The 13,027-nt window shown below is 45.2% G+C and overlaps 1 protein-coding gene across 3 annotated transcripts in view; it reads left to right on the top strand.

The window, feature by feature from the left end:
• Positions 1–13,027, top strand: part of ATG4B (autophagy related 4B cysteine peptidase) — a 552,878-nt gene that overhangs the window by 366,765 nt on the left and 173,086 nt on the right. For all 3 annotated transcript variants that reach the window (XM_086944003.1, XM_086944004.1, XM_086944005.1), the window contains 3 exons: positions 1,095–1,267; positions 2,453–2,531; positions 6,110–6,255. In XM_086944003.1, the coding sequence (XP_086800129.1) occupies positions 1,095–1,267; positions 2,453–2,531; positions 6,110–6,255 (398 nt within the window). The remainder of the gene's footprint in view (positions 1–1,094; positions 1,268–2,452; positions 2,532–6,109; positions 6,256–13,027) is intronic.

The raw sequence follows: 13,027 nt of genomic DNA, 5'->3' as shown, positions 1-13,027 counted from the left end.
GATCAGTTGTAATATGGCGGGCTTTACCATACCATGGAGCTGGGGTTTTCTGCAAGCTTGTTTTTAGTTGGTTTCATGTTACCCTCAATTTGAGGCCCACAGCTACATGACTTTTGCCATCAGGGTGGCATTGATAGGCCATGTATCACGATTCTCTCCTATAAAGCGGGCACTTAGTCGGTGAAAATGATCCTTCTCCTTCTGAAGCAGTAGAACTCTTTCCGCACAAATGCTCAGTTGTAATAGGGCGGGCTTTACCATACCATGGAGCTGGGGTTTTCTGCAAGCTTGTTTTTAGTTGGTTTCATGTTACCCTCAATCTGAGGCCCACAGCTACATTATAGCACAGCCCAATGAATTGAGATCAAGTGGAAGGTTAACCAGTACCCAGAGATCATTTAATTCAGTTCTTGTGCAAGACCCAAGTATTTGCTGTATGTTAATGCTATCGTTAAGAATATGCTACCAATCCTGCTTCAGGAATTTAGCAGTTTATTGCTATTAATCAGTGTCCACCTGTCACCTGCTACACATTCCACTGCTGGTGAGACCCAGCAGTCATAGCTCCTGTCTTGTCATGGTAAAATTTTAGACATTTCTTCACCATCCTCACGTTCAGCTCAGTCATGCTTTCACAGTATTGTTAAAAGCTGCACTTAACTCTGTAGCATGCAAACTTGTGTCCGATGTAGCATTTGTTTGGTCACAGCAATGCAGTACATAAACAGATAGTATCTCCTAAGGACATTTACCATACACTGGAGAGCTGGAACAGCAATTTTTATATTTGCATTTTTTGTATTTCTTGGTAATTTGTAAGGTAGTAAACATGCTGTTGGTAGCCGCTTTAGATGGCTAACAAGGATGGAAAAGGATTAGGGAAAAAAAGACAATGGGGGCCAGGAACATTGACAGCTACCTAAGACAGCACATTTGAGTTTCCATGTTACTACCTTTGTTGTGCACCTTAGAATGGGAAAATGTGAAAGAGCCTCTGGCTCAGGAGTCATAGGCTCACATGATTTATTTTCCTGTGTAGCACTTCCCCAAGTACATCTTCTGCATGTGAAAGGTTTGCTGTCTTCCTTCCACAGAAAGGCTTTGTGCACAAGACCATCCCTGTGTGATTGCGGGAGCATCTTACAATGGGTGCCTCAGTGAAGGAGGTGAAGCCAACAGTTTGTTACAGTGGAAGGCATTGGTACTACTCATCCCTCTGCGTCTTGGACTTAGTGACATCAATGAGGGATATATTGAAACGTTAAAGGTAAGAAGTGCAGACGAATGGCAGCGGATAGCCTTTGTAATTCTGACCGTACAAAGGAGAATTGATGGAGCCCAAACCTCAATATTCGAAGGAGGGTAGCCAATGATAACCTGGGCTAGTGAGGCTGGGGACACAGAAAGTTCAAATAAATACAGAATACATTTAGCTGGGAGGAAGGCCAATTACACCCTTATTTCACCAGCTTAACCCTCTGAACTTAAAGACAACTGGAATCAACCTGACCATAAAGAGAGCCAGAGTCACTAGGGCTCAATTTAGCTATTGCAGGAGAAGACTTGTGACCTTACTTCTAAACGTTTTACATTTGTGTGTAATCCACCTGTTGAATAGGTGGACAAGGCCCAAGATCCTTCCCTTGTCTGTCAGTCCTTATACACATACCATGTTAGGATTTTGCAGTAGTATTCCCCATCCATTACTGACTTTGACCACCAAGGAATAATGGTAGCCAGGGGTCAGAGGAAGGTTCCACCAGATAAGAGTAGAGGGGATAGGAATGCCAAATGTATTGCCCATTCATCATTCTTGGAGACTGGGGATCCTGCCACCCACTCAGGCATTTCATGCTTCAGAAGAAAGGAGGAGGTAGGAAGGATTCGCCTTACCCTGTGCTGTTGTATTGCCTTTGCACCTTGTGGGTATGGGTACCAGGGATTTTGTGAACCTAAGGTGAATGCATGCATTATGTCCAAAATAATTTCAGCCCCCCCCCCCCATGACTAGTGCTGCACATGCGCCCAGGTAAGGTCTTACCCATGTCCTGAAGTCTGTGGAGTAGTGGAATTCGTCACATGGCTGTGTGCATTTAGGGCAGCATTAGAGAGAAACCTAAAGGATTTTTTAGACAGCCTTTGTGGTAAGCTGGTAGCTTCAAAAGTTTAGTACGTTAGTAAGTTCATTTAGCTGCCATCTTTATGTTTGCCAATGGCGCACACAATGCATGTTTTTCTCTAAATTAAGATCAGAAATTCCTTTGCCCATGGTCAGTAGAGACTTTGGTTGTGCCTCCAAGCAAGTTTAAGTCAGTGCATTTGAGCCAATAGAGCCAAGCAAGAAATCCCGAGATTGGACAGGCATGCCTGAGAGTGCTTGTTCACCCTATGAAATTGTGTGAATACATGATCAGATGCTTCTGAGTTTCCTTTGAATTCCATCTCATTCTAGCACTGCTTCATGCTGCCTCAGTCCCTGGGAGTAATTGGAGGAAAACCCAACAGCGCCCACTACTTCATTGGATATGTGGGTGAGTAATGAAAGTTAACTTTCTCCAGATAGAGAAACAGCTACAACTATAGCTTGAATGCAGCCTTCTTGCAAAGCAGAGGCTCTGAATACATGTTCGCATGTCTGTCCACCCTTTTTAAAAAAACTGTTTTTTTATTAAAGAAAACAAACAATACATAAATACAACCAAAACCAGTGCAGTACAGTGCGTTGGACAAAGCTTCCAATAATTGTGAGTTACAGTACAAAAATAGGTCTGGGCATTGGGTCTACAAATCATGTCTGTCTACTCTTAGACCTTGCACTCCATTTCAGACCATTGCTCCCACTTGTTGTCCCTTCTTCCACGTCTGCATTTACAACTACCTGCTGCTTCTACAAGTCCCATGAATGTCCTTACCAGTCTTAATTGGTACTCATGCACCCATTGTCTCTCGCACCAGACCCATCCTTTAACCAATGGCCCCCACATCCACAAGAAAACCTACCATCAGGGATTACCATATCCATGGCTCCCAGTGTCTGCTCCTTATGCTTTCAGACCTATAAACACTACTGTCCGCCCCTATTTCCTGATGATTTTCTCCTGCTACTTGGCACTTCTTCCATTAACTAATCAGCCTTCCCCTTATTCCTATTCCATAGATTCCACTGGAGAACATTCTCTCCATATTCAGTTCCCACCAGCATTGCCAACAGAGGTTCTTTACGCTGTCTACTAACACCATCTCGCTTGAAACCGATGCTACATGCTGACACGTATGTCTCATCTGATCAGTGGAAAAATAACAGTTGATGGACAGAATGCAGAACAATGTCATACATTCACCCCAGTACAGAGATCTGGGCCTAAATCCATCGGCTTTTGCACTCCACGCCACCCCAGTTCAGACATGGCCATATGCAAATCAGCCTTGACCCTGTGCCTCAGTAGCTTGTTTTCGGTCCAGGGAAAGCATGGCTTGGCAGTTCGGGCTGGACTGTTCCCATGAGGCACAGGGTCAGACTGATTTGCATATGGCCATGTCTGAACTGGGGTGGCAGAGTGGGCTAAAGAACGGTGATGTATTAAACCCAGATCAGTTGACTGGGGGTGAGTGCTTGTATTGTCAATGCTCCGTCCATCATTTCCTTTGTTTTTTCTTTGTTCGCCATAAGTTGGCAGGATATGCTCAGACGTGAGTCCTTTGCTCACTTTGCCACTGGATTCAAGCAAGCTGTGCTGAAGAAGGCTGAAATGCCAGAAACCGGTCCTCTGTAGCTTGTTTCCGGTCCAGGGTAGGCATGGCTTGGCAGTTCGGGCTGGACTGTTCCCATGAGGCACAGGGTCAGACTGATTTGCATATGGCCATGTCTGAACTGGGGTGGCAGAGTGGGCTAAAGAACGGTGATGGATTAAACCCAGGTCAGTTGACTGGGGGTGAGTGCTTGTATTGTCAACGCTCCGTCCATCATTTCCTTTGGTTTTTCTTTGTTCGCCATAAGTTGGCAGGGTATGCTCAGACGTGAGTCCCTTGCTCACTTTGCCACTGGATTCAAGCAAGCCGGGCTGAAGAAGGCTGGAATGCCAGAAACCGTTCCTCGGTAGCTTGTTTCCGGTCCAGGGAAGGCTTGGCTTGGCAGTTCGGGCAGGACTGTTCCCATGAGGCACAGGGTCAGACTGATTTGCATATGGCCATGTCTGAACTGGGGTGGCAGAGTGGGCTAAAGAACGGTGATGGATTAAACCCAGATCAGTTGACTGGGGGTGAGTGCTTGTATTGTCAACGCTCCGTCCATCATTTCCTTTGGTTTTTCTTTGTTCGCCATAAGTTGGCAGGGTATGCTCAGACGTGAGTCCCTTGCTCACTTTGCCACTAGATTCAAGCAAGCCGGGCTGAAGAAGGATGGAATGCCAGAAACCGGTCCTCGGTAGCTTGTTTCCGGTCCAGGGAAGGCTTGGCTTGGCAGTTCGGGCAGGACTGTTCCCATGAGGCACAGGGTCAGAATGATTTGCATATGGCCATGTCTGAACTGGGGTGGCAGAGTGGGCTAAAGAACGGTGATGGATTAAACCCAGATCAGTTGACTGGGGGTGAGTGCTTGTATTGTCAACGCTCCGTCCATCATTTCCTTTGGTTTTTCTTTGTTCGCCATAAGTTGGCAGGGTATGCTCAGACGTGAGTCCCTTGCTCACTTTGCCACTGGATTCAAGCAAGCCGGGCTGGAGAAGGCTAGAATGCCAGAAACCGGTCCTCCGTAGCTTGTTTCCGGTCCAGGGAAGGCATGGCTTGGCAGTTCGGGCTGGACTGTTCCCATGAGGCACAGGGTCAGACTGATTTGCATATGGCTATGTCTGAACTGGGGTGGCAGAGTGGGCTAAAGAACGGTGATGGATTAAACCCAGATCAGTTGACTGGGGGTGAGTGCTTGTATTGTCAACGCTCCGTCCATCATTTCCTTTGGTTCATCTGATCAGTGGACCTTGATGATTAACCTTTTCATTGAGACACCTCATTAATCCCAAACTGTTAACTGTTTTTCTTGCCACTTTTACAATTTCCACAGTTCCCTCTTAATCTTTGTTACACCCTTTGGCTGTCTATTAACTGTATTACCTGTGGCTCCTACTTTAACAGGACCACCCCACACTATATGCACAGGACTCTCACTTTAATTGAGGATCACTTAGTTCATACCCAAAGTTGACAATGATTATGTCCTTCATTCTTGACTCACAGCTATGGCTGAAATTCTTGTTCCTCCATTTCAGGTTATCCTTTTACACTTGCCTTTCTTCAACACTGCTGCTACCATTCACTCTTCCTCTTTCTAAACCTGCAGCTCCCACTGACTCAATCCAAATGCTCTCACTGACTATCTTTCCTTCCAGGATCATTGCTCCAGGTTATATATATTTCCTTTGGTTTCACCACATCCCGGGTGACCTACCTTCCTTCAGGGTATAAGGTTTCCACTGAGTGACAGCACCTTAATTCTTATGGCACCCAGCGTTTCTGTATGCCCAGTACCTTTGATCTTTTCTTACCTACAATTTTGACTACTTCTCTATCCTGATCTACTATCCATGCCACTAAATGTCTTTTCTCTGCCCTAGGAATGTCACTTCTCTGCAAATGTGCCACTCTTAACTGGCCCACATACTCACAATTTCAGTAATCAGCTTTCTCTCCTCTCGTGTGTCTCAATGTTTTACTACCATTGTTGCCGGTCGTCTCATGGCTCCCATTCCTTTAAACATGAGCTTTGATTGGCAGTTTGCTCCATTAATATTTCCTTTTTTTCCTCTCCCATGATAATAATCCTGGTCTAAACGTTTGCATGTACATTTTTCATAGCATCCTTTCCTCTACTTTTCTATATTCCTGTATGAATTACCTTCCATTGTGAGTACAATGGTTATGTGCGGGCAGATGTTCTCAAGGCCTGTCAGCGCTTTTGGCATCTACTAAATTAATGAGCAACTTCTCTCTCTTTATCCATTAGATCATCTTCACTTTAGCCATATGAAATGCCACCTTCATGTTCACTGGATCTGCATACCATTCTCCCTCCACTTAAACTTGAATCTCTCCTTAACCTTTTTCACACCTGCAGGAGAGCAGTTAATCTATCTGGACCCACACACCACTCAACCTACAGTGGAGCCCTCTGATGATGGTTTGATCTCCGATGACAGCTTCCATTGCCAGCACCCTCCCTGCAGAATGCAAATATCTGAGCTGGACCCATCAATTGCTGTGGTGAGTGAGTAGATGAGTGACTAGTGCCAAGTCTAATAGCACCAACTCGTCAATTTCCAATGTTAGCATCTTGGTGACACCCTCTCCTATGTCTGATCATTGCTTTGGAGATTATCAAGCACTAATGAGCAATCCCGCTTACATCCACCACCCAGGGAATTTGTTCAGATATTTAGTTCTCATTAAATTGTGACCTTTACGATCTTCCATTCAACATTCTGCGATCTCCTCTGCCATGGTAAATCTTTCACCATTGTTTGGCAGTAGCAACAAGGTAGGAGTATTACTTTCTTCTTTCTTTAGTTATTGTGTGTATATTTTGAGTCTGCATATTGTTTTTGTTTCCACTTTGTATCCTTACCCCTTACATGAGCAATCTGTATGTAATCTGTAGTAATCTATGAGTAAACATTGTTATCTGCCTGAAATCTCCTCTCAAAAGTGGAAGTAATGCAGCTGGCCAAGAAAATCAAAGCTTCAAATTTGCCGTTGGAGCCCCGCCTGGCAGAATTGATGAAAAAAGGCTTCCCATCCCTCACAGCGGAGGTTACTGACAAAGGGCCCAATTTAGATCTTGGCGAACAGTTACTCCATCACAACGGTGACCGATATCCCTTCCACCAAATTATAAATCCCATTGACTATAATGGGATTTATATTTTGGTGTACTGGATATCCATCACCATTGTGACGGAGTAACCCATCTGCCAAGATCTAAATCAGGCCCATAGTCAGTTCTCCACTCTCTCAGACACACTTTAGTCAGTCACCCAATGAAGAAATCGATGGCACATCCACTTCTGTAGTAGGAGATCTCCGTGTATAGTCATAATCATGTGAATAATCCCGCCCATGTGCGTGGACCCCAGAGCAATTGAAAAAGTCTCTTAAGTTGTCCTCTTCTGCAATCCTGCATAGACACTTAAGAGAAAATCAAAGACAAATAATGCAGCCTGAAATTAACAAGGCTACACTGGCCAGTACTTCATCCTGGAGTGAAAAAGGATAGCCAGATAACACTAAAATGTAAACATTTGCTAAGTTTCACACATAGAGAAACTCCCCTTCACAAAAATCCTTTGTCATGATAGAGAGGAAGGGTTGGACAGACAAGCCCCATAGACTGCAATTATGTTGTCTGTAAATGGATACCGTGCTTTTCAGGAACCCTCCAGAGACCATCAGTATCCCATGATGCACAGCCAAAGGCTAGTTACTTTCAGTTCTTTTTTCTGGCTCCTGCTAGCAGGACCCTGGTGCATTGAGCTCTACCTTTAGTGGTATATCTTCCAATTTTTTTTGCTTTTATGATAGTTTGAGTGTTTCACTCGATGTCTGAGGACTTTTCCTTCCTTTTGCTGTCTTTTTGGGGCAGTTTAGCCACTGTTTTCTTGTCAAAATGCCATCTTTATTTGATAAGTGCCCAGAATGTGGCAGGAAGAAGGCCAAGTCGGACTCTCACTGGGTTTGCATACTCTGTCTTCCTTCATCTCATGTTTCTGACTCCTGTGTCATCAGCATGTCATTCTCCAGGAGGACCCTGCGTGACAGGGAGAAGATTCAACTTCAAGGCCTGGAGCAGAGAAGACAACAGGCTGCAGGTGGGACATCTGGACATGGAGAGAGCCTTTCCTCTTCCACTACCCATGCAACAGCCCATGGGGGGCTCCCCAGTCGAAAGAAGGCTCAGAAACTACGCCGGTCCCGGTCGAAACCAGGTATGACAACAATATGCTCCCCGTCGACCCAGGACTCTGGGTCTAAACGACGTTGAAGATCAACGTTTAGGGGAAGGAGGTTGAGACCTCGGACGAGGTCGAGGACATCACAGACGACTGAGTCCAGGAGACACCGGCGCTCGCCGTCGAGGCGACACCGCATTCCGCTGGCGACGTGCAGGTCGACGAGAAGATCGATGCCGTCGAGAAGAAAATTTACGTCCAGAAGAAAGTAGACGTCAAGAAGAAAGTCAACATCGAGAAGCCATCGGAGCTCATCGTTGAGGAGCCTGTCACCCTCTGTGGTCAGCATCTCCACATCTAAGAGTTCAAGGTCACATCGGCATTGACGTTCGCCGTCAAGGGGCACTGCTTCCAGAGCTTCCTCTTCGAGGCCTCCCCGCGAGCGGAGGAGGGTGATTCATACCTCGGACTCTGAGTACTTCAAGACCTATTCTCCAACCAGGTCTCTGGAATCTGCTCACCCTGCAGCTCCTCGTCAGTCGTTACTGCATTTGGCTCAATCTGGCCTTAATTTTCACTCCATTAATGTTCACCTAGCAGCTTTAACTGCTTATAGGAAATGCCCTTCACAAACTTCCTTTTTCCAAATCCCAGTCATCAAAGGTTTTCTGGAAGGTTTGAAGAAGGTGTTCCCTCTCATTAGGCATCCTTCGCCTCCGTGGGAGCTTAATGTGGTGCTGTCTAGACTAATGAAGGAGCCTTTTGAGCCTATTCATAAGGCTTGTCTACAGCATCTATCCTGGAAGGCAGCTTTCCTTATAACTATAACATCGGCTCGCAGGGTGAGTGAGATCCAGGCTCTCTGTTGCCAAGAGCCTTATCCTGTGTTTTCATGCATCTAAGGTTGTCATAAGAACTCACCCAAAGTTTCTTCCTAAAGTGGTGTCAGATTTCCATGTGAATCAAATGATTACTTTGCCCACGTTTTTTCAGCATCCTTCCTCTCTGGCGGAGAGGTCCCTTCATTCTCTTGATGTGAAAAGGGTGTTGAAATTCTACTCAGATAAGACTAAGGAGATTCGTAGATCAGATCAATTATTTGTTAATTATGGATCGGTCACGACTGGCCTTGCTACCTCTAAACAGTCCATCTCTCAGTGGATTGTGTCCTGTATTCAACTGTGTTACCAGAAAGCTAACAAGACTCTAGAGGGTAAGCCTAAGGCTTACTCTACCAGAGGTTAAGCTGCTACAGCGGCTTTGCTGCAGTGTCCCCATTGCAGACATCTGTAGAGCTGCCACTTGGAAGTCAGTCCATACCTTTGCTAAACACTACTGCCTGGACTCTGATGCCAGGGCAGATGCTCAGGTTGGGCAGGCTTCGCTGAGAAACTTATTTGTACAGTAGTAGTTCTGTCTGTTTCTTCCATCGCTGGGTTTGGTTTGTTTGGGATGGGCTTGCCACAATATTCACATGATTATGACTATACACAGAGATCCCCCTACTACTAAAGGAGTAGTTTCTTTCCTGTAACTCCAGTTCTGTAGTAGGGGTAACCGGCCCTCCTCCCTGGTGGATGAAACGGTTATATCCTGAATGCTACAGGCCTGGCTTTGTACACCTTCAAAAAGAACTGAAAGTAACCAGCCTTTGGCTGTGCATCATGGGATACCGAGGATCTCTGGAGGGTTCCTTAAAAACACGGTATCCATTTACAGACACATAATGGCAGCCTATGGGGCTTGTCTGTCCAACCCTTCCTCTCAATCATGACAAAGGAATTTTGTGAAGGGGAGTTTCTCTATGTGTGAAGCTTAGCAAATGTTTACATTTTAGTGTTATCTGGCTATCCTTTTTTACTTCACGATGAAGTACTGACCAGTGTAGACTTGTTAATTTCAGGCTGCATTATTTGTCTTTGATTTTCTCTTAAGTGTCTATGCAGGATTGCAGAAGAGGACAACTTAAGAGACTATTTCGATTGCTCCGGGGTCCACGCACATGGGCGGGACTATTCACATGATTATGACTATAACTGAGATACCCCTACTACAGAACTGGAGTTACAGGTAAGAAACTAGACCTTAAAGCCATTCGTTTTGCTTTGTTGATTTAGAAGCACACGCAGATCCCCATCAACAAAATCAGCCCCCACCGCAGTGAAATAAGCTTCCAGCTTGCAGCACACCAAACCTCCCGGTAGCCACTCTGGCCCTGGGAACAAATCTAAAATAAAATTGAGAAAATATTCAAATTCATACAGCACGTTGACCGGCAAGGAAAGCAAACACGAAGCATCACTCCTATGCTAAATTTGTGTCACATACTCAACCCTGCCCAGGTATGACTCCTACCCTAGGACGGGAAACCACCTTTACAACAAGGTTTTTGCCTCGTTGTGCCTTTACCACGCATTTGTTAGTATTTGTTAGCAGGCATATTTTTACCACATGCATGCCTTTACAACGCATGCCTTTACCACGCATTTATGTTGTTTTGATATATAAAAACGATAATACGTGGTAAATGCATGCCTTGTAAAAGCATGTTTGTGGTAAAAACATGAGTGGGAAAAATGTGTGGTAAAGTCATACAATGTCTTTACCTGCGTTGTAACGTTGTACAACCCCTTAGGACTTGTGGTTCTGAGCCCTACGCAGGCCTTCTGACAGCTTAATGATGGTTGCTCTGAAACGCCCTAGGAAACAGAACCAGAACACCTACTATTGCATGCTTAGCCTTGTGGTGATGCCAGAAATGTGTGGCTAGAGATTCGTTTTCCAAGATGAGAGCTGTTTCCTTCACAGTGCTAACTGCACTCAATTTAGGAAGATGCATTCTGTTGATAGATAAATTAGATCTTATCTCAGACCTATGGGTACATGGCTACATGTACATGAGAATATAAAATAAATAAAAGGAATACAATTGACACTAGTTATCTCATTCAGACCAATTTGGGGTCCACTCTCTGCTATTAGTTCCAAGGCAAACAACATACTCATACTTCAAGTAATAGGAAAGAATCTATAATAGTGTTACAAATGTAGCATAGGAAATATTCACATCATACTGTTGCCTTAACAGTATTAAAGTTTCCCACACATTGTACCATGTGCAGTCACATTTTCACTCATGCACAGCATATTGATTTAAATTAAGGCCTCCATCCGTTTGAAACAAAAAGAATCTTCAAAGCGTCCCTTTTCTGTCTCACCAAAGAATGTGTTACATTCAGTACACAAGCCCATTCATGGTGTGTTCTCCAGTGAAAATAAATAAAATGCTCACGGTCTTAACTGACAGAGCTGTCCGGTCATTGACAGAGTTGTCGGGTCACCTTCCAGGGCTGGGTTGAAGAGCAAGACGGTTGCATCAGCCAGCAGATGACTAGAACTAGATGTCCAGCTAAATCATTGACATTTGCAGTAGCAACTGCTGCGTCCTCTCAACATGAAGCATCAAGAACTGGAAGGGTGCAGCTTGTATAAAGGCCTGGATGAACGGGCGACTGAGATTACCTCAGTCTCACATGATGCCGCCTATCTCACAAGTCCTCTGCAACACTGTGCGCAAGAGCCAGAACAAAGGGGATCATAATTCAGTGGTTTCCAGCTGTATTTTCAGGCAAGATCTGGGGGTTTGTACCTAAAGAACATTTGCACAGAAAAAAGTAAACAAGAAGCATATCAGGAAAATAGTTCATAAGGAGTACAAACAACAAGATACTGGATGACTTGGCATGTGATGTGATAATTGTGTTCCCTCGAGCATCCGCAGATTTCCATGTACATCACCTACATACTTGAAATGCTTCAAATGCGACCAGGGTACCATGGAACACCGCTGCTATTCATCTCATCAGTCTGTGATTCCTGTCTAAATCCAGATGTCAGGAATCACAGATATGCCAGTATATTTGCTGTTTGTACTTCGTGTTGAGAGGAAGCAGCAGTTGTCACTGATACTCTTCTAACAATTTCTGCACTTATTCTTTCTCAACATCGTAGTTGACTACTTCGCTTCTTTGTCAAAAGTAATCCTCTTACCGCCTGGAGTCTTGGCTCCGGTCGAGCTCTTTCCACGAGTGTCACATTCAACCAATGGTCTCCACTTGTTGGAAAATAAACCTTTTATACCCTGTCCACTGTGCCATTTGAAGTACTCGTGGACAGACCAACGCACCGTCTACAATTTGTACCTGTCTCTGGACCACAATGAGGCCTCCTACTCATCCTCCCTCCACACATCCGACGACATCAATCAAGCCTTTGCCCACCTATCCGAATGGATCACAAGTAGAGCCGACTCCATCGCTCCCATCAAAATCTTCAGCAACAGAAGAACCATCAAGTACGTTAACTGGTTCACCCGCAAACTCAAAGCAGAAAATCTCAAATGCAAACCTCTGGAGAGTCGCTGGCACACCAGCAAGGATCCGGGGGACCACAGAGCCTTCAAAACGGCCCTCAAATCCTACCACCATGCCATTAGAGAAGTAAAGAAAGCCACACTCGCCACCCGCTTCCAGTCCACCAACTGCACCAAAGAACTATTCCACATCATCAGTGAATTCTCCTCTTCAGATGCAGTCAGAAACACCTTCAAGTCCTCCCATTCCCTCTGCAACTCACTTTCCAACTTGTTCCACACCAAGATTGCCAACATCTACAAGAACTTTGAACCCCAACCACTGCAACCAGACCTCCCCACTCCTCCTACCATCCTTCCGCCCTACTTCCTGACCAACTGAATACCTCTCTGCATCAATACCACAACATCCATCATGTCCTCCATCCATTCTGCAGCCCCGACCAACCCCTGCCCCCATCACACATTCAACCTCAGACGCAAAGAAATTGGATCCTCGCTCACTAGCATCATCAACTCAGCGTTCAGATCCACCACATTGCTGGAAACCTGGAAGAATGCCAAAGTCAAACCACTTCTGAATAATCCCACAGTTTACCCATCTGACCTCAAGAACTACCCACCCATCTCACTCCTCCCCTTCCCGGCCAAGTTACTGAAGAAAGCTGTCAACTGCCAACTCCCAAACTACCTGGAATCCAACCACCTGCTCGACAAC

This window comes from Lissotriton vulgaris, chromosome 11 (genome assembly GCF_964263255.1).
Source record: "Lissotriton vulgaris chromosome 11, aLisVul1.2, whole genome shotgun sequence".
Classification (NCBI taxonomy): Eukaryota; Metazoa; Chordata; class Amphibia; order Caudata; family Salamandridae; genus Lissotriton; species Lissotriton vulgaris.
The sequence above is the reverse complement of the archived record's forward strand: the minus strand, read 5'-3'. Positions and strand labels throughout refer to the sequence as shown.